The 20712-nt window shown below is 43.3% G+C and overlaps 1 protein-coding gene across 1 annotated transcript in view; it reads right to left on the minus strand.

Annotated features, from left to right (window-relative positions):
* Nucleotides 1-284: 284 nt before the first annotated feature.
* LOC121575687 (centrobin-like) overlaps nucleotides 285-20712 on the minus strand; it is a 32754-nt gene continuing 12326 nt past the window's right edge. Inside the window, exons 12-20 of the mRNA XM_045214115.1 lie at nucleotides 19660-19764; nucleotides 19428-19569; nucleotides 19047-19218; nucleotides 18378-18578; nucleotides 16510-16727; nucleotides 2879-2933; nucleotides 2666-2776; nucleotides 2471-2570; nucleotides 285-529 (exon numbers count right to left, since the gene is read on the minus strand). Of these exons, the coding sequence (XP_045070050.1) occupies nucleotides 361-529; nucleotides 2471-2570; nucleotides 2666-2776; nucleotides 2879-2933; nucleotides 16510-16727; nucleotides 18378-18578; nucleotides 19047-19218; nucleotides 19428-19569; nucleotides 19660-19764 (1273 nt within the window). The 3' untranslated portion in view covers nucleotides 285-360. The remainder of the gene's footprint in view (nucleotides 530-2470; nucleotides 2571-2665; nucleotides 2777-2878; nucleotides 2934-16509; nucleotides 16728-18377; nucleotides 18579-19046; nucleotides 19219-19427; nucleotides 19570-19659; nucleotides 19765-20712) is intronic.

The raw sequence follows: 20712 nt of genomic DNA on the forward strand, positions 1-20712 counted from the left end.
TCATCAGATAGAACGAGAGGGACAGAAAGAGGGGGCTTCTCTACCTTCTTTTTCCTATGTTGTGGGATCAGAGGATCAATGTGTGCAAGAAAGTGCATCAGGGATCAGTGAGTGAGTGGAGATTGTCAGACATTTAAGTGGTCGAAACTGGACCGTACTCAGGAAGTGGCCTCACACACTTCCTAATATGAGTGAGAGAGGGACGAGGGAGATAATGTTTCTATTCTCTCATTTGCAAACGTCTTTGAAGTTTTGTGTGAAGCATACACACAGAACCTCATGAGTAGAAAAAGTGGATTTTAATAACAGTCACAAACATATGTGATGTGGTGAAACATTCAAACAGCTTTAAAAAAAACATCATCTCCACGCTCCCCCCCTTCCTTGCCACCCCCTTCTGCCCCTCATACCCGGCACCTGACCCCTCACCCCAGACCCCTGACTAGCTACCCGGGACACCCCAGAGTTCCGGAGGAGTGGGTCTATCTTCTTCAGGCGGCTCGGCTTCTCTTCACACTCACCATCAGACCTATACAGACCGGAGAGGATTTTTATAATGAAGAATGTGTTTGTTTTAGTTGACTGTGTTTTGTGAATATTGTGTACATTTATGTTTGCCTGTTCAATATGTGTTGTGCTGTATTTTATTTGTTATGTATTTCATTAAATTGTACAGTGGGGAGAACAAGTATTTGATACACTGCCGATTTTGCAGGTTTTCCTACTTACAAAGCATGTAGAGGTCTGTCATTTTTATCATAGGTACACTTCAACTGTGAGAGACGGAATATAAATCACATTGTATGATTTTTTAAGTAATTAATTTGCATTTTATTGGATGACATAAGTATTTGATCACCTACCAACCAGTAAGAATTCCGGCTCTCACAGACCTGTTAGTTTTTCTTTAAGAAGCCCTCCTGTTCTCCACTCATTACCTGTATTAACTGCACCTGTTTGAACTCGTTACCTGTATAAAAGACACCTGTCCACACACTCAAACAGACTCCAACCTCTCCACAATGGCCAAGACCAGAGAGCTGTGTAAGGACATCAGGGATAAAAGTGTAGACCTGCACAAGGCTGGGATGGGCTACAGGACAATAGGCAAGCAGCTTGGTGAGAAGGCAACAACTGTTGGCGCAATTATTAGAATTTGGAAGAAGTTCAAGATGACGGTCAATCACCCTCGATCTGGGGCTCCATGCAAGATCTCACCTCGTGGGGCATCAATGATCATGAGGAAGGTGAGGGATCAGCCCAGAACTACACGGCAGGACCTGGTCAATGACCTGAAGAGAGCTGGGACCACAGTCTCAAAGAAAACCATTAGTAACACACTACGCTGTCATGGATTAAAATCCTGCAGTGCACGCAAGGTCCCCCCGCTCAAGCCAGCGCATGTCCAGGCCCGTCTGAAGTTTGCCAATGACCATCTGGATGATCCAGAGGAGGAATGGGAGAAGGTCATGTGGTCTGATGAGACAAAAATAGAGCTTTTTGGTCTAAACTCCACTCGCCGTGTTTAGAGGAAGAATAAGGATGAGTACAACCCCAAGAACACCATCCCAACCGTGAAGCATGGAGGTTGAAACATCATGCAAAGGGGACAGGACGACTGCACCGTATTGAGGGGAGGATGGATGGGGCCATGTATCGCGAGATCTTGGCCAACAACCTCCTTCCCTCAGTAAGAGCATTGAAGATGGGTCATGGCTGGGTCTTCCAGCATGACAACGACCCGAAACACACAGCCAGGGCAACTAAGGAGTGGCTCCGTAAGAAGCATCTCAAGGTCCTGGAGTGGCCTAGCCAGTCTCCAGACCTGAACCCAATAGAAAATATTTGGAGGGAGCTGAAAGTCCGTATTGCCCAGCGACAGCACCGAATCCTGAAGGATCTGGAGAAGGTCTGTATGGAGGAGTGGGCCAAAATCCCTGCTGCAGTGTGTGCAAACCTGGTCAAGACCTACAGGAAACGTATGATCTCTGTAATTGCAAACAAAGGTTTCTGTACCAAATATGAAGTTCTGTTTTTCTGATGTATCAAATACTTATGTCATGCAATAAAATGCAAATTAATTACTTAAAAATCATACAATGTGATTTTCTGGATTTTTGTTTTAGATTCCGTCTCTCACAGTTGAAGTGTACATATGATAGAAATTACAGACCTCTGTATGCTTTGTAAGTAGGAAAACCTGCAAAATCGGCAGTGTATCAAATACTTGTTCTCCCCACTGTATATGCAGAGCTCCCTCGTAAGAGAGACTGGTCTCAATGGTGACTCCCTGATTAAATTAAGGTAAATAAAAAATAGACAATACGAAACACAAACCTTAATACACACACAACACTCACAATAGACTGCAGTCTGAATGCACTGAGTTCCAATAACATTCTAAAGTACAGCTTGTTAAATGTTTGTTGTGGACAGGTAGGTTCATAGGGGGTGTGTGTCTGTGGTTTACCCATGGGTCAGCATAGACAGCAACTGCAGAGAGAGCGCTTCCCTGTCAGGCTGGGATGGGAACTGCGCCAGGAGAGACCTGAGCTGGGCTGACACCAGACCTGCACACACACAGGGGCGGAGGAGGGTTTTTAAACTGAAATGAGATATTCCCAGGCTATTTTTGTGTTTGTATATGTGTGTGTGTGCAGCACACCTGTGTTAGCTGGAGTGTGTGTGGGGTGTCTGGTTTTGTCTCCAGGGGAGGAGGGGGTGTCCAGAGGGGCGTGAGGCTGAGACTTCACACTGTCCCACGACGACCCCAGACCTACACACACACAAACCCCAGGTAAATAGCACACACATAACGCTTCACTCCCCTTGAGGTAATTGAACCTTGTAATGTTAGGTTACTAGTTGCCATGGTTACCTGTGTTGTCCTGAGCTGGACTCTCCACGGGCTCTCCTGGAGAACGATCTAATAACTGAGACAGATGGAGAGAGGGGTCTCATTAGTTTCCCTTACTAGGCAGTTCATAGGTTTCCCAATGCCTCGCAAAGAAGGGCACCTATTGGTAGATTTTAAAAAAAACGTAGACATGAAATATCCCTTTGTTATTAATTACACTTTGGATGGTGTATCAATACACCCACCCACCCACCCAGTCACTACAAAGATAAAGGCGTCCTTCCTAATTCCCTTGCCGGAGAGGAAATAACCACTCAGGGATTTCACCATGAAGCCGATGGTGACTTTAAAACAGTTAAATGGCTGTGATGGGAGAAAACTGAGGATGGATCAACAACATTGTAGTTACTACACAATACTAACCTAATTGACAGAATTGTACAGAATAACAATATTCCAGAACATAAATCAAGTTTGCAACAAGGCACTAAAGTAATACTGCAAAAAATGTGGCAAAGCAATCAACTTTTTGTCCTGAATACAAAAGTGTTATGTTTGGGGCAAATCCAATACAACACATTACTAAGTACCACTCTCCATATTTTCAAGCATCTTGTTATGGGTATGCTTGTAATCGTTAAGAACAGGAGTTTTTTAGGATAAAAAAGAAACAGAATGGAGCTAAGCACAGGTGAAATCCTAGAGGAAAACCTGGTTCAGTGTGCTTATCACCAGACACCGAGATGAATTCACCTTTCAGCAGGACAATAACCTAAAACACAAGGCCAAATCTACACTGGAGTTGCTTACCAAGAAGAAAGTGAATGCTCCTGAGTGGCCGAGTTACAGTTTTGACTTAAATAGACTTGGAAATCTATGGCAAGACCTGAAAAATGGTTGACCAGCAATGATCAACAACCAATTTGACAGAGTTTGAATAATTTTGAAAATAATAATGGGACTGTTGCACAATCCAGGTGTGGAAAGCTCTTAGACTTGCCCAGAATGACTGTTAGCTGTAATCACTGCCAAAGGTGATTCTAACATGTATTGACTCAGGGGTTTGAACACTTATCTAATCAAGATTTTTATTTTTTATTTTACTTTATTTAGTAAATATTTTCTTAACTCTGTTTCTTGAACTGCATTGTTGGTTAAGGGTTTGTAAGTAAGTATTTCACTGTAAGGTCTACACCTATTGTATTCGGCGCATGAGACAAATACAATTAGATTTTTGGAAAGTATTCAGACCCCTTGACTTTTTCCATATTTTGTTACGTTACAGCCTTATTAAAATTGATTAAATAATGTTTTCTCTCAATCTACACACTACCCCATAATGACAAAGCAAAAACGGTTTTGTATTAATATTTGCAAATGTATTTTTAAAACAACCAGGAAATATCACATTTATAAGTATTTAGACCCTTTACTCAGTACTTTGTTGAAGCACCTTTGGCAGCGATTACAGCCTTCGAGTCTTCTTGGGAATCACACTACAAGCTTGGCACACCTGTATTTGGGGAGTTTCTCCCATTCTTCTCTGCTGATCCTCTCAAGCTCTGTCAGGTTGGATGGAGAGTGTTGCTGGATGGACAGCTATTTTCAGGTCTCTCCAGAGATGTTTGATTGGGTTCAAGTCCGGACTCTGGCTGGGCCACTTAATAACATTGAGACTTGTCCCGAAGCCACTCCTGAGTTGTCTTGGCTGTGTGCTTAGGGTCTTTATCCTGTTGGAAGGTGAACCTTCATCCCAATCTGAGGTCCTGAGCGCTCTGGAGCAGGTTTTTATCAAGGATCTCTCTGTACTTTGTTCATCTTTGCCTCGATCCTGACGAGTCTCCCAGTCCCTGCCGCTGAAAAACATCCCCACAGCATGATCCTGCCACCACCATGCTTCACCGTAGGGATGGTGCCAGGTTTCCTCCAGACATTCAGGCCAAATAGTTCAATCTTGGTTTCATCAGACCAGAGAATCTTGTTTCTCATGGTCTGAGAGTCCTTTAGGGGCTGTCATGTGCCTTTTACTGAGGAGCGGATTCTGTCTGACGACTCTGCCGTAATGCCCTGATTGGTGGAGTGCTGCAGAGATGGTTGTCCTTCTGGAAGGTTCTCCCATCTCCACAGAGGAACTCTGGAGCTCTGTCAGAGGGACCATCGGGTTCTTGGTCACCTCCCTGACCAAGGCCCTTCTCCCCTGATTGCTCAGTTTGGCCGGGCGGCCAGCTCTAGGAAGAGTCTTGGTGGTTCCAAGCTTCTTCAATGCTGTAAACATTTTTTGGTACCCTTGCCCAGATCTGTGCCTCGACACAATCCTGTCTCGGAGCTCTACAGACAATTCCTTCGACCTCATGGCTTGGTTTTTGCTCTGACATGCACTGTCAACTGTGGGACCTTATATAGACAGGTGTGTGCCTTTCCAAATTATGTCCAATCAATTTAAATTTACCACAGGTGGACTCCAAGTTGTAGAAACATCTCAAGGATGATCAATGGAAACAGGATGCTCCTGAGCTCAATTTCGAGTCCCATAGCAAAGAGTCTGAATACTTACGTAAATAAGGTATTTCTGTTTTTAATAATAATATATATACAGTGGGGGAAAAAAGTATTTAGTCAGCCACCAATTGTGCAAGTTTTCCCACTTAAAAAGATGAGAGAGGCCTGTAATTTTCATCATAGGTACACGTCAACTATGACAGACAAATATTGGAAAAAAAATGCAGAAGATCACATTGTAGGATTTTTAATGAATTTATTTGCAAATTATGGTGGAAAATAAGTATTTGGTCATCTACAAACAAGCAAGATTTCTGGCTCTAACAGACCTGTAACTTCTTCTTTAAGAGGCTCCTCTGTCCTCCCCTCGTTACCTGTATTAATGGCACCTGTTTGAACTTGTTATCAGTATAAAAGACACCTGTCCACAACCTCAAACAGTCACACTCCAAACTCCACTATGGCCAAGACCAAAGAGCTGTCAAAGGACACCAGAAACAAAATTGTAGACCTGCACCAGGCTGGGAAGACTGAATCTGCAATAGGTAAGCAGCTTGGTTTGAAGAAATCAACTGTGGGAGCAATTATTAGGAAATGGAAGACATACAAGACCACTGATAATCTCCCTCGATCTGGGGCTCCACGCAAGATCTCACCCCGTGGGGTCAAAATGATCATAAGAACGGTGAGCAAAAATCCCAGAACCACACGGGGGGACCTAGTGAATGACCTGCAGAGAGCTGGGACCAAAGTAACAAAGCCTATCATCAGTAACACACTACACCGCCAGGGACTCAAATCCTGCAGTGCCAGACGTGTCCCCCTGCTTAAGCCAGTACATGTCCAGGCCCGTCTGAAGTTTTCTAGAGTGCATTTGGATGATCCAGAAGAGGATTGGGAGAATGTCATATGGTCAGATGAAACCAAAATATAACTTTTTGGTAAAAACTCAACTCGTCGTGTTTGGAGGACAAAGAATGCTGAGTTGCATCCAAAGAACACCATACCTACTGTGAAGCATGGGGGTGGAAACATCATGCTTTGGGGCTGTTTTTCTGCAAAGGAACCAGGACGACTGATCCGTGTAAAGGAAAGAATGAATGGGGCCATGTATCGTGAGATTTTGAGTGAAAACCTCCTTCCATCAGCAAGGGCATTGAAGATGAAACGTGGCTGGGTATTTCAGCATGACAATGATCCCAAACACACCGCCCGGGCAAAGAAGGAGTGGCTTCGTAAGAAGCATTTCAAGGTCCTGGAGTGGCCTAGCCAGTCTCTAGATCTCAACCCCATAGAAAATCTTTGGAGGGAGTTGAAAGTCCGTGTTGCCCAGCGACAGCCCCAAAACATCACTGCTCTAGAGGAGATCTGCATGGAGGAATGGGCCAAAATACCAGCAACAGTGTGTGAAAACCTTGTGAAGACTTACAGAAAACGTTTGACCTGTGTCATTGTCAACAAAGGGTATATAACAAAGTATTGAGAAACTTTTGTTATTGACCAAAAATGTATTTTCCACCATAATTTGCAAATAAATTCATAAAAAATCCTACAATGTGATTTTCTGGATTATATATATATATACACACACACAGCTCTGGAAAAAAATAAGAGACCACTGCAAAATTATCAGTTTCTCTGGTTTTACTATTTATAGGTATGTGTTTGGGTAAAATTAACATTTTTGTTTTATTCTATAAACTACTGACATTTCTCCCAAATTCCAAATAATTTTTTTGTCATTTAGAGCATTTATTTGCAGAAAATGACAACTGGTCAAAATAACAAAAAAAAAATGCAGTTTTCTCAGACCTCGAACAATGCAAAGAAAATAAGTTCATGTTAATTTTTAAACAACACAATACTAATGTTTTAACTTAGGAAGAGTTCAGAAATCAATATTTGGTGGAATAACCCTGATTTTCAATTACAAATTTCAACTTTCTCCACCAGTCTTTCACATTGATGTTGGGTGACTTTATGCCACTCCTGGCGCAAAAATTCAAGCAGCTCGGCTTTGTTTGATGGCTTGTGACCATCTTCCTCTTGATCACATTCCAGAAGTTTTCAATGGGGTTCAGGTCTGGAGATTGAGCTGGCCATGACAGGGTCTTGATCTGGTGGTCCTCCATCCACACCTTGATTGACCTGGCTGTGTGGCAAGGCGCACTGTCCTGCTGGAAAACCAATCCTCAGAGTTGGGGAACAATGTCAGAGCAAAAGGAAGCAAGTTTTCTTCCAGGACAACCTTGTACGTGGCTTGATTCATGCGTCCTTCACAAAGACAAATCTGCCCGATTCCAGCCTTGCTGAAGCACCCCCAGATCATCACCGATCCTCCACCAAATTTCACAGTGGGTGCGAGACACTGTGGCTTGTAGGCCTCTCCAGGTCTCCATCTGACCATTAGACGACCAGGTGTTGGGCAAAGCTGAAAATTGGACTCATCAGCGAAGATGACCTTACTCCAGTCCTCTACGATGCAATCCTTACGGTCTTTTGCAAACCTCAGCCTGGCTCTTCTTTGCTTCTCATTGATATAGGGCTTTTTTCTAGCTTTGCACGACTTCAGCCCTACCCCTAGGAGCCTGTTCCGAACCGTCCTCGCCCTGCACTTCACCCCAGCTGCCGTTTGCCATTATTTTTGTAGGTCACTTGATGTCATCCTACGGTTGTTGAGTGACATTCGAATGAGCTGGCGGTCATCCGGTCAGTAGAGAGTTGATTTCGCCCTCTGCAGGTCTGTAGCTTTGTTGTCCCCAATGTCTGCTGCTTGACCTTGTTCTTATGAACCGCCGTCTTTGACATTTTAAGGATGGAAGCAACCTGACGCTCACTGTATCCCTCTGCCAGTAAAGCCAGAATTGAACCCTTCTTTTCCTCACTCAAAACTTTCCTTTTCAACTCTTTTGGCATGGTCAATAGTTATGTTTTGATTAATATTACTTTTGAGGTACTATTAGCACTGTTTTTGCCATTCAGCTGGTCCTATTGCAATAGGATAGTGATGACCACAGCAGTGGTTTTTATACTTTTCCTCGTTAAATAAGATTTGGTTCAGGTGATCACCTAATCAGTACCTAATTCAGTAGAATGAGGTGTGCCTGTGTTGGAATGCAACAGACACTGGAATGGCTGTCATACATGTAGAGATGCTTATTTAAGAGAAATTTGCAGTGGTCTCTTAATTTTTTCCAGAGCTGTATATAGATGTCCTAGCCTACCTCTTTTAGGTAACACATTCAATGCAGTATTAGCCATATATTTAGCAAATAAAGGATGTGTTATGCGTAAGCTTCTAACTTATAGCCTCTGTCTTTTGCGCAATAAGCACCTGCACTCCACTGGCCTCTCTCCTTAAAAAATGCTGCTTAGCTCTTGGAGTCCCATAGAATAACTTGCTGGAATTTTGATGTTGTTGCATTTCTTATACTAATAGACTATTTGAAAAGGAATACAAGCTCGTTTGCTGAATGTTAAATGCAGCAGCTAGGCATGGATGGTATACCATATACCGGGGTATTTGGAAAAAGCCACGGGATGTTTTTTTCAATACCGTCAATACCGTTTAAACTATTTCTTTGAAGTCACGTGGTGTTTGTTTACAAGCACACAACGACGAGAGACGGGAGTCTTGTGAGTCACTCACGGTTGTGCAGCATGTGCCAGGTGATCTAATTACAATATTTAATTCACAACTAAATGTTTGCCAGCTTGAAATCTTTAAACTATTAAGTTAACTGTCTAACATGTGCTAAATGCATTTCGATTGCTAAGTTAGTAGCATTCTCTATGGGTTTTACATGTACTTGTTAGCATTGCTAATCTTTACATAACAGAGTATCAGTGGGGTTTGAAAACAGCGTCCCCTGTGTTCAGTGCCTGTATTACAGAATATCCTGGTATGGCACAAGATCAATATGACGATATGACAATCTGGATGCCACCCAAGCCTAGCAGCCTATAGAACTCATGGGGAGTTTTAAAGAAGAGGGAACACGTCATGGCAGTAGGCTATAATAATTATTTATTCAGACCCATAATCTTATTCTAGTCCTATATTATTAAAGCATGTCATTCCAATGATCAAGGTAAGGACAGCAAAACGTATTTAATATAACGAGGAAGAAATGAAGCAACAATAGAGAGAGAAAGAGGAGGTAGGCTTATATGCACGTCGCACAACATTAGGGGAAATATTATTAAATGTACATGCGTCAGCCTACTAATTATAAAAATGTAAAATATTAAATATATTAAAAAATGTAACTCAAATTCACTAGCCTATAATTGTAACGCATGTCCTGCACCAGCATCGCATGTTCTCTCCCAGCTTCATGGTTTGAACGAGATGCGTAATTTGAGTCCATACAATACAGTATAATAAAATACAGTATAGTAATACAGTCCACACTCAAAAGTTTAGCCGACTGGAGCTTGTTTTATTTTACATTTACATTTTAGTCATTTAGCAGACGCTCTTATCCAGAGCGACTTACAGTTAGCGCATACATTATTTTATCGAACCCACAACCCTGGCGTTGCAAACGCCATGCTCTACCAACTGAGCTACATCCCCTGCCGGCCATTCCCTCCCCTACCCTGGACGATGCTAGGCCAATTGTGCGCCGCCCCATGGGTCTCCCGGTCGCGGCCGGCTACGACAGAGCCTGGATTCGAACCAGGATCTCTAGTGGCACAGCTAGCACTGCGATGCAGTGCCTTAGACCACTGCGCCACTCGGGAGAGCTTTTATGTTTTTCTGTTGTGCGTAATGTGCGGTAGCCTACAGTTGAAGTCGAAAGTTTACATACACTTAGGTTGGAGTCATCAAAACTCGTTTTTCAACCACTCCACAAATTTCTTGTTAACAAACTATAGTTTTGGCAAGTCGGTTAGGACATCTACTTTTTCCAACAAATGTTAACAGACAGATTATTTCACTTATAATTCACTGTATCACAATTCCAGTGGGTCAGACGTTTACATACACTAAGTTGACTGTGCCTTTAAACAGCTTGGAAAATTCCAGAAAATGATGTCATGGCTTTAGAAGCTTCTGATAGGCTAATTGACATCATTTGAGTCAATTGGAGGTGTACCTGTGGATGTATTTCAAGGCCTACCTTCAAACTCAGTGCCTCTTTGCTTGACATCATGTGAAAATCAAAAGAAATCAGCCAAGACCTCAGAAGAAAATGTGTACACCTCCACAAGTCTGGTTCATCCTTGGGAGCAAGTATAAACACCATGGGACCACGCAGCAGTCATAACGCTCAGGAAGGAGACGCGTGCAAATCAATCTCAGAACAACAGCAAAAGGACCTTGTGACGATGCTGGAGGAAACAGGTACAAAAGTATCTATATCTGTCACGGATTCTGCCGAGTCTGCCCTTCCTTCTGGCTCGGACAGGCTTCGGCGTTCGTCGTCACCGGAGTACTAGCTGCTGCCGCTCTATGTTAGATGTTTCTATGTTCACTTGATTGTTGTCTGTTGTTGCGCACCTGTTCCCCATTATGTTAGTTTGTCTGCCTATTTAACCTGTACACGTCCACTGTTTGGTGTGCGTGTTTATTGTACTGTTAGAGTGTCATTTTGTGTGCAGGTTTTGCTCCTCCTTTGTCATTTTGGAGGGTTTTCTTGTATTTCTTTACTTCTCAGTAAAGTGGTTCTTCATCTCATTCTGTGTCCTGCGCTTGACTCTGGCCTACCACATTCGTGACAATATCCACAATAAAACAAGTCCTATACCGACATAACCTGAAAGGCCACTCAGCAAGGAAGAAGCCACTGCTCCAAACTCGCCATAAAAAAGCCAGACTACGATTTGCAACTGCACATGGGGATCGTACTTTTTCATACTGGCCCGCCGTGGGAATCGAACCCACAACCCTGGCGTTGCAAATGCCATGCTCTACCAACTGAGCTACATCCCTGCCGGCCATTCCCTCCCCTACCCTGGACCAATTGTGCGCCGCCCCATGGGTCTCCCGGTCGCGGTCGGCTACAACAGAGCCTGGATTCGAACCAGGATCTCTAGTGGCACAGCTAGCACTGCGATACAGTGCCTTAGACCACTGCGCCACTCGGGAGGCTAATTTCTACGGGATTAACGTCTGGAGACTGGCTAGGCCACTCCAGGGCCTTAATGTGCTCCTTTTTGAGCCACTCCTTTGTTGCCTTGGCCGTGTGTTTTGGGTCATTGTTATGCTGGAATACCCATCCACGAACCATTTTCAATGCCCTGGCTGAGGGAAGGAGGTTCTCACCCAAGATTTGACGGTACATGGCACCCGTCCATCGTCCCTTTGATGCGGTGAAGTTGTCCTGTCCCCTTAGCAGAAAAACACCCCCAAAGCATAATGTTTCCACCTCCATGTTTGACGGTGGGGATGGTGTTCTTGGGGTCATAAGCAGCATTCCTCCTCCACCAAACACTGCGAGTTGAATTGATGCCAAAGAGCTCGATTTTGGTCTCATCTGACCACAACACTTTTACACAGTTCTCCTCTGAATCATTCAGATGTTCATTGGCAAACTTCAGACGGGCATATACAGTGGGGAAAAAAGTATTTAGTCAGCCACCAATTGTGCAAGTTTTCCCACTTAAAAAGATGAGAGGCCTGTAATTGTCATCATAGGTACACGTCAACTATGACAGACAAAATGAGAATTTTTTTTCCAGAAAATCACATTGTAGGATTTTTTATGAATTTATTTGAAAATTATGGTGGAAAATAAGTCTTTGGTCAATAACAAAAGTTTCTCAATACTTTGTTATATACCCTTTGTTGGCAATGACACAGGTCAAACGTTTTCTGTAAGTCTTCACAAGGTTTTCACACACTGTTGCTGGTATTTTGGCCCATTCCTCCATGCAGATCTCCTCTAGAGCAGTGATGTTTTGGGGCTGTCGCTGGGCAACACGGACTTTCAACTCCCCTCCAAAGATTTTCTATGGGGTTGAGATCTGGAGACTGGCTAGGCCACTCCAGGACCTTGAATAGCTTCTTACGAAGCCACTCCTTCATTGTCCGGGCGGTGTGTTTGGGATCATTGTCATGCTGAAAGACCCAGCCACGTTTCATCTTCAATGCCCTTGCTGATGGAAGGAGGTTTTCACTCAAAATCTCACGATACATGGCCCCATTCATTCTTTCCTTTACACGGATCAGTCGTCCTGGTCCCTTTGCAGAAAAACAGCCCCAAAGCATGATGTTTCCACCCCTATGCTTCACAGTAGGTATGGTGTTCTTTGGATGCAACTCAGCATTCTTTGTCCTCCAAACACGACGAGTTGAGTTTTTACCAAAAAGTTATATTTTGGTTTCATCTGACCATATGACATTCTCCCAATCCTCTTCTGGATCATCCAAATGCACTCTAGCAAACTTCAGACAGGCCTGGACATGTACTGGCTTAAGCAGGGGGACACGTCTGGCACTGCAGGATTTGAGTCCCTGGCGGCAAAGTGTGTTACTGATGATAGGCTTTGTTACTTTGGTCCCAGCTCTCTGCAGGTCATTCACTAGGTCCCCCCGTGTGGTTCTGGGATTTATGCTCACCGTTCTTGTGATCATTTTGACCCCACGGGGTGAGATCTTGCGTGGAGCCCCAGATCGAGGGAGATTATCAGTGGTCTTGTATGTCTTCCATTTCCTAATAATTGCTCCCACAGTTGATTTCTTCAAACCAAGCTGCTTACCTATTGCAGATTCAGTCTTCCCAGCCTGGTGCAGGTCTACAATTTTGTTTCTGGTGTCCTTTGACAGCTCTTTGGTCTTGGCCATAGTGGAGTTTGGAGTGTGACTGTTTGAGGTTGTGGACAGGTGTCTTTTATACTGATAACAAGTTCAAACAGGTGCCATCAATACAGGTATCGAGTGGAGGACAGAGGAGCCTCTTAAAGAAGAAGTTACAGGTCTGTGAGAGCCAGAAATCTTGCTTGTTTGTAGGTGACCAAATACTTATTTTCCACCATAATTTGCAAATAAAAAAAATAAAAATCCTACAATGTGATTTTCTGGATTTTTTTCCCTCAATTTGTCTGTCATAGTTGACGTGTACCTATGATGAAAATTACAGGCCTCTCTCATCTTTTTAAGTGGGAGAACTTGCACAATTGGTGGCTGACTAAATACTTTTTTCCCCCACTGTATATGTGCTTTCTTGAGCAGGGGGACCTTGCGGGCGCTGCATGATTTCAGTCCTTCACGGCGTATTGTGTTACCGATTGTTTTCTTGGTGACTATGGTCCCAGCTGCCTTGAGATCATTGACAAGATCTTCCCGTGTAGTTCTGGGGTGATTCCTCACCGTTCTCATGATCATTGCAACTGCACGAGGTGAGATCTTGCATGGAGCCCCAGGCAGAGGGAGAATGACAGTTATTTTGTGTTTCTTCCATTTGCGAATAATCGCACCAACTGTTGTCTTGTAGCCCATTCCAGCCTTGTGTAGGTCTACAATCTTGTCCCTGACATCCTTGGAGAGGTATTTGGTCTTGGCCATGGTGGAGAGTTTGGAATCTGATTGATTGATTGCTTCTTTGGACAGGTGTCTTTTATACAGGTAACAAACAGATTAGGAGCACTCCCTTTAAGAGTGTGCTCCTAATCTCAGCTCGTTACCTGTATAAAAGACACCTGGGAGCCACAAATCTTTCTGATTGAGAGGGGGTCAAATACTTATTTCCCTCATTAAAACGCAAATCCATTTATAACATTTTTATCATGCGTTTTTCTGGATATTTTTGTTGTTATTCTGTCTCTCACTGTTCAAATAAACCTACCATTAAAATTATAGACTGATCATTTCTTTGTCAGTGGGCAAACGTACAAAATCAGCAGGGGATCAAATACTTTTTTCCCTCATTGTATCTAGTGGAAGAACTGGGAATCAGACAGAGGATACATTTACATCAATGGAGACTTCAGCTTTTTCCTCATATGTACACTAAACAAAAATATAAACACAATATGCAAAGTGTTGGTCTCATGAAACATGAGCTGAAATAAAAGACCCAAGAAATTGTCCATACACACAAAAATATTATTTCTCTCAAATTTTGTGCACAAATTTGTTTACATCCCTATTAGTGAGGATTTCTCATTTGCCAAGATAATGCATCCACCTGACAGGTGTGGCATATCAAGAAGCTGATTAAACAGCATGATCATTACACAGGTGCACCTTGTGCTCGGAACAATAAAATGCCACTCTAAAATTAGCAGTTTTGTCACACAACACAATGCCACAGATATCTCAAATTCTGATGGAGCATGCAATTGGCATGCTGACTGCAAGAATGTCCACCAGCGCTGTTGCCAGATAATTTAATGTTCATTTATCTACCATAAGCATCATTTTAGAGAATTTGGCAGTGCGTCCAACCGGCCTCAACCACGGACCACGTGTAACCACGACAGCCCAGGACCTCCGGCTCCTTCACCTGCGGGGTCTTCTGAGACCAGTCACCAGGACAGCTGATGAAACTGGGTTTGTACAACTGAAGAATTTCTGCACAAACTGTCAAAAACCGTCTCAGGGAAGCTCATCTGCGTGCTCGTCGTCCTCAACAGAGTCTTGATCGGACTGCAGTTAGGCGCTGTAACAGACTTCAGTGGGAAAATGCATCCCTTCAATGGCCACTGGAGAAGTATGCTCTTCACAGATGAATCCCGGTTTTAACTGTACCGGGCAGATGGCAGACAGCGTCATGTGGGCGAGCAGTTTGCTGATGTCAACGTTGTGAATAGAGTGCCCCATGGTGGCGGTGGGGTTATGGTACGGGCAGGCATAAGCTACGGACAACGAACACAACTGCATTTTATCAATTGGCAATTTGAATGCACAGATACTGTGATGAGATCCTCAGGTCCATTGTCGTGCCATTCATCCGCTGCCATCACCTTATGTTTCAGCGTGACACTGCACGGCCCCATGTCACAAGGATCTGTTCCTGGAAGCTGAAAATGTCGGTTCTTCCATGGCCTGAATACTCAACAGACATGTCACCCATTGATCATGTTTGGGTGCTCTGGATCGACGTGTACGATAGCGTGTTCCAGTTCCCGCCAATATCCAGCACAGCCATTGAAGAGGAGTTAGACAACATTCCACAGGCCACAATCAACAGCCTGACCAACTCTTCGTAAAGGAGATGTGTCACGCTGCATGAGGGCAAATGGTGGTCACACCAGATACTGACCTTTTTGAAGGTATCTGTGACCAACATATGCATACCTATATTCCCAGTCATGTGAAATCCATAGATTAGGGCCTAATAGATTAATAAAAAAAATTCTCAATTTGTCTGTCATAGTTGACGTGTACCTATGATGAAAATTACAGGCCTCTCCTCTTTTTAAGTTGGAGAATTTGCACAATTAGTGGCTGACTAAATACTTTTTTTCCCCCACTGTAAATATCTATCTCATTCCTGTAAAGGTATGGAGCGTTGCACAAGCCCTGCACTTAAATAATGGCTGTGTTTCAATGGGAATTTGAACGTTTCGAGCACCTCCGTTAGTTATAAGATCAGAGAAAAAAAAATCCCTCTTTAAAATATTTTTCCTTTTGGAACAGTAATTGGTGACTTATTGTATCTCAAACCTAGACTTTTAAAATATCTTATTCCCCAACATGGAGACAATTGTGGGGAACCCACATTTACAAAAGAAGTAAATGTATGTTTCTTTTTGGTCTGCTGCATCTTGGCCTCTGTAGTAGTCACAATGTTTCTGACACCTTCACCTGAATCACACAATTCTTACCTTTCTAACAGTACTAAGCATGGGGTTGTAAGACAGTTTTAAAACCAAAATGTGCTTTATGAGGGTAGTATACAATATTATGCGTTGTTTAGAAAATGCCACCAGAGTTTAACAGGTTAATGTATGGATCAGCATCAGGCTTGAATCAAAGCTCTAATCAAATCCAGACATATTTATATGCTTTAGAATGACACTTCCAATTTTGGCAGGAAATACCGGGAGAAAAATGATTAATTCTCAGGATGGAACATTTGTAAAATACTTGGGAAATATTCAACCATAGTTCAGTTTGAGAGAACTGTGTGTAAGTGAAAGGAAAGAGAATATAGACAGTGTGTGAGTGTTTGTGTGTGTCACAGAGAGAGAGAGGTGCCCACCATGGAGACATAGTACTGTAGTTCACTCCTCCTTTCGGGGTCAAAGTTAGGGCTGGGGCTGGGGTCAGAGTTAGGTCTGGGGTCAGAGTTGAGGCTGGAACCCCTCTCCGCCCACTGTTGCCTCTCTCCACTTCCAGCTCTCAGTCTTTCTCCCTCATCCTCCTCTGACACCCATCCCCTCAGATCTCCCCCTCTGTCACACAACTCCTCAAGTCCTGCTACACAAACACACAGAAAAGTGGTGAGTATATTTAGCTGTGTGAGAGAGATTAACCCAGGATGTATACATTTCACCATGGTCACACTCAGGGCAGCTTTATTATATATTTAACTCAGGTTGCAGAAAAGACAATTGTGTTAGTGTGTGTCATTGTGTGTTAGTGTAAGTGTATATCCAAGCGCTGTCGTAGCCAGCCGCGACCGGGAGACCCATGGGGCGGCGCACAATTGGCCCAGCGTCGTCCAGGGTAGGGGAGGGAATGTCCGGCAGGGATGTAGCTCAGTTGGTAGAGCATGGCACTTGCAACGCCAGGGTTGTGGGTTTGAAAAAAGTAATAAATAATAATAATAATAAAATAATGTATGCACTCACTAACTGTAAGTCGCTCTGGATAAGAGCGTCTGCTAAATGACTAAAAAAGAAAAGAAAAAATTATTTGGCTCTGGTAGCAGAAGGATAAGGGCAGACAAAATTGTGATAGCGTGTGCATGTGTATTACTATGTGTTAAGAGTGTATTAGTGTGTGTAAGAGTGTGTTGGCATTACTGTATATATTTCTGGCTCTGGTGGCAGAAGGATTCAGGGAGACTGCATAAATCCAATTCCAACATTAACGGATTTGAGATGAGATGACTATTAGGCTACTGCACAGTCTTGTCACACACACCCGAGTGTGAGAGTGCAATACCTACCAATGGAAGCTGCTGAGGGGAGGACGGCTGGAACGAAGCGAATGGAATCAAACACGTGGAAACCATGTGTTTGATGTGTTGAATACCATTCCACCTATCCCACTCCAGCTATTACCACGAGCCCATCCTTCCCAATTAAGGTGCCACCAACACACAATACCTACACACAATATACGTACACACACACCCCTGAGTTCTTGTCAGGTTGGTGGCTTCTAGCTGTGTGTGTGTGTGTGTGTGTGTTTGTGTGTGTTTGGTTCTTCTATCCTTGTGGGGACCTAAAATCCCCAAAAGTTCCCACAATAAATATTCTCCCTCGTGGGGACATTTCCCACGTCCCCATGAGGACAAATGCTATTTTAAGCTCAGGGGTTAGGTTTAGGGTTCCAATTAGGGTTAGGGTTACAATTAGGGTAAGGGGTTAGGTTTAGGGTTTGGGTTACAGGTTCGGGTAAATAGGATTTTTTATATAAATTAATTTGAGGTCTCCACGAGGATAGAAGAACAAAAAGTTATATATAAGGATATTATTTTTGACGATATATCGTATCGTTTGGACTATAATCACAATATTATTTTTGTGCTAGTTGGCTGTACGTGCACCAAAACTTTTCTTTCATCGCTTGATCTCCATCTTTTTAAATAGGGAGCCAATTTGTTTTCAGCACTTTTATTTCCATGACTGATCAAAACTTGTTTTCTCATGTCTCTCTTTTGTCCCTCGGCAGCAGACATATGATGAGCAATGTTTGGAACATCGAATTGCAATAAAATCACAGTTTCGATTCGCAATACATATAAAATCGTGAGAATCACAACACATATTGTATCGGCACCAAAGCATTGTGATAATATCATATCGTGAGGTCCCTGGCAATTCCCAGCCCTACCGTCATGTTGGTGGTTTCTAGCTGGGCGTGTGTGTGCGGTGTTCACAAGTGTGTGTGTGTGTGTACCTGTCATGTTGGTGGTGTCTAGTTGTGGCTCCAGAGGGTTGAAGGAGAGAGTGTGGTTCAGCACACTGAGGATTCCACTCTCTTCTCCTCCTGCGCCTCTCCCCCATCCTCTCTCTCTTCCCTCTGTTATCGCTCTTGCTTCGCCCTCGCCACTTAATCCCCCCCTCTCTCTGGAGAGTCGGAGGACCACTGCTTGAGCGTCTGGTGAAACAAATATAATAATTATTATACTAACAAAAATATGATAACAATAGAGAATGCACTTCTCTCAACTGAGACACTGCAGGACTCTACAGTGCAACCATTATACAAACTTTCGGGCCGGTGCGAACCACAATAATAATGTTTAATGAGCACATTTGGTAAATTCTTTTTGAGCTTAGAAATCGCTAAATAAGTGACTAACAAAAAGGATGGCAGTGGGGGCTTGTGGATTTGCCACCATTTACCTTGAATGTGTTGTTTACATGCGTTTTTTCAGCATACAATGTTTGACTTGAATGTAGTCTCACAAGCCAGACATCAACACCGTATTCTTGGGAATAGAGAATCAGTGCTTGATCTCTGGCACCGTTCAAAAGTTTGAGAAGCTAGCACTTTCAGGATGAACGGTCCAATCAGTGAGTTTAAGCAGAGTGGTTTAAAACATAAAAGGTTACTATTGATTACCTTGTGCCAAGCGAGCAACTTCCTCCCCCTCCTGCTCTCTCTGCACCATGTGCGTGTGAGCTGCAGCTCTGTACTGTGCTGTAATGTGTGAACTAGATGGTTTCTGTAGTAGATGTTGGTTCATCCAGTCTTTGGGCTCGTCCCACAGCGAAGGAAGAGAAGACCCTTCTGCCTGCAAAACAAACACACTCTGCTGGCTGGCTCAGAAGGCTGTGCCTTGACCATTGAAAAAACGGATGATAGCAAATGTTGGTTTTGCTACACCAAACCAACATTAGCAGAGGCAGAAAGCAAAAGTGCAAGTCAGTATCTCTCTTAACAACAAGAAGTGACAGAAATAATCTGTGTGGAAACACTGTGTTTGAGTGTGAGTATGTGTACCTGTGTGCTGAGCAGTCTCAGCGCTTCTGTCCAATGGGAGCGTAGTAAACTCTGCAGTCTGCTCACAAGCTCCTCTCTCTGCACTTCGAGCCTCCTCCTGCTCTCCTCCAACAAAACAGACTGCTGCTTGGAGTGGGCCAGCCTGACACACACACACAAAATGGGCAGAAACCATTACAAATGCACAAACCAACCTGGTGTGATAAACTTTGCGTGTGTGTGTGTGTGTTACCTGGTCTGGTAGTCCTGGGTGAGTGTGAGTGTGTGCTGCTGGTGTTGCTGTAACTGGGAGGAAAGTTCTCTCTCATGGCGAGCACTCAGGTCCAGCAGCTGCTTCCTGAAAACACAGACACACGTCAAACACTGTTGAAGTGTGTGTGTGTTCAAGTTTCAATGTCACATGCTCAAGTACAGCGAAATGCCTTTCTTGCAAACTCAAAACCCAACAATGCAATAACAATGAAATAAGAAGAAATATGAAGAACACAATAAGTAAGTAAGCGTACTAAACTCGGCAACAAAAATAAACATCCCTTTTCAGGACACTGTCTTTCAAAGATAATTAGTAAAAATCCAAATAACTTCACAGATCTTCATTGTAAAGAGTTTAAACAGCAGAGAGAATAGTCTATGGTTTGCGTGGTTAGAGTCTTTAATGATTTCCGGCCCTTCCTTGTTCATTAATTGGGAAACACAGTACTGTGAGGTGCCTAAGTGAGCGCTACAGGGAGACAGGACGGACAGCTGATCGTGAGTGTGCATAGAGAGTGCAAAAATAAAAAGTCAATAAAAGATAGTCTGTGTAGCTATTTATCAATCATATTTCTTGGGGATAGAAGCTGTTCAAGAGCCTGTTGGTGTCTGACTTGATGCACCAGTACCTCTTGCTGTGCGGAAGCAGAGAGAATAGTCTATGGTTTGCGTGGTTAGAGTCTTTAATGATTTCCCGGCCCTTCCTTCCACACCGACTTCAGAAAGTATTCAGACCCCTTGACTTTTTCCACATTGTTACAACCTTATTCTAAACTGGATTACATTGTTTTTTCCCCCTCATCAATCTACACACAATACCCCATAATGACGAAGGAAAAACAGGTTTAGACATTTTTACTAATTTATAAAAATTAATAAATATCACATTTATACATGTATTCAGACCCTTTACTCAGTACTTTGTCGCAGCGATTACATCCTTGAGTCTTCTTGGGTATGACGCTACAAGTTAGGCACACCTGTATTTGGGGAGTTTCTCCCATTCTTCTCTGCAGATCCTCTCAAGCTCTGT

Source organism: Coregonus clupeaformis, unplaced genomic scaffold, assembly GCF_020615455.1.
Source record: "Coregonus clupeaformis isolate EN_2021a unplaced genomic scaffold, ASM2061545v1 scaf0198, whole genome shotgun sequence".
Classification (NCBI taxonomy): domain Eukaryota; kingdom Metazoa; phylum Chordata; class Actinopteri; order Salmoniformes; family Salmonidae; genus Coregonus; species Coregonus clupeaformis.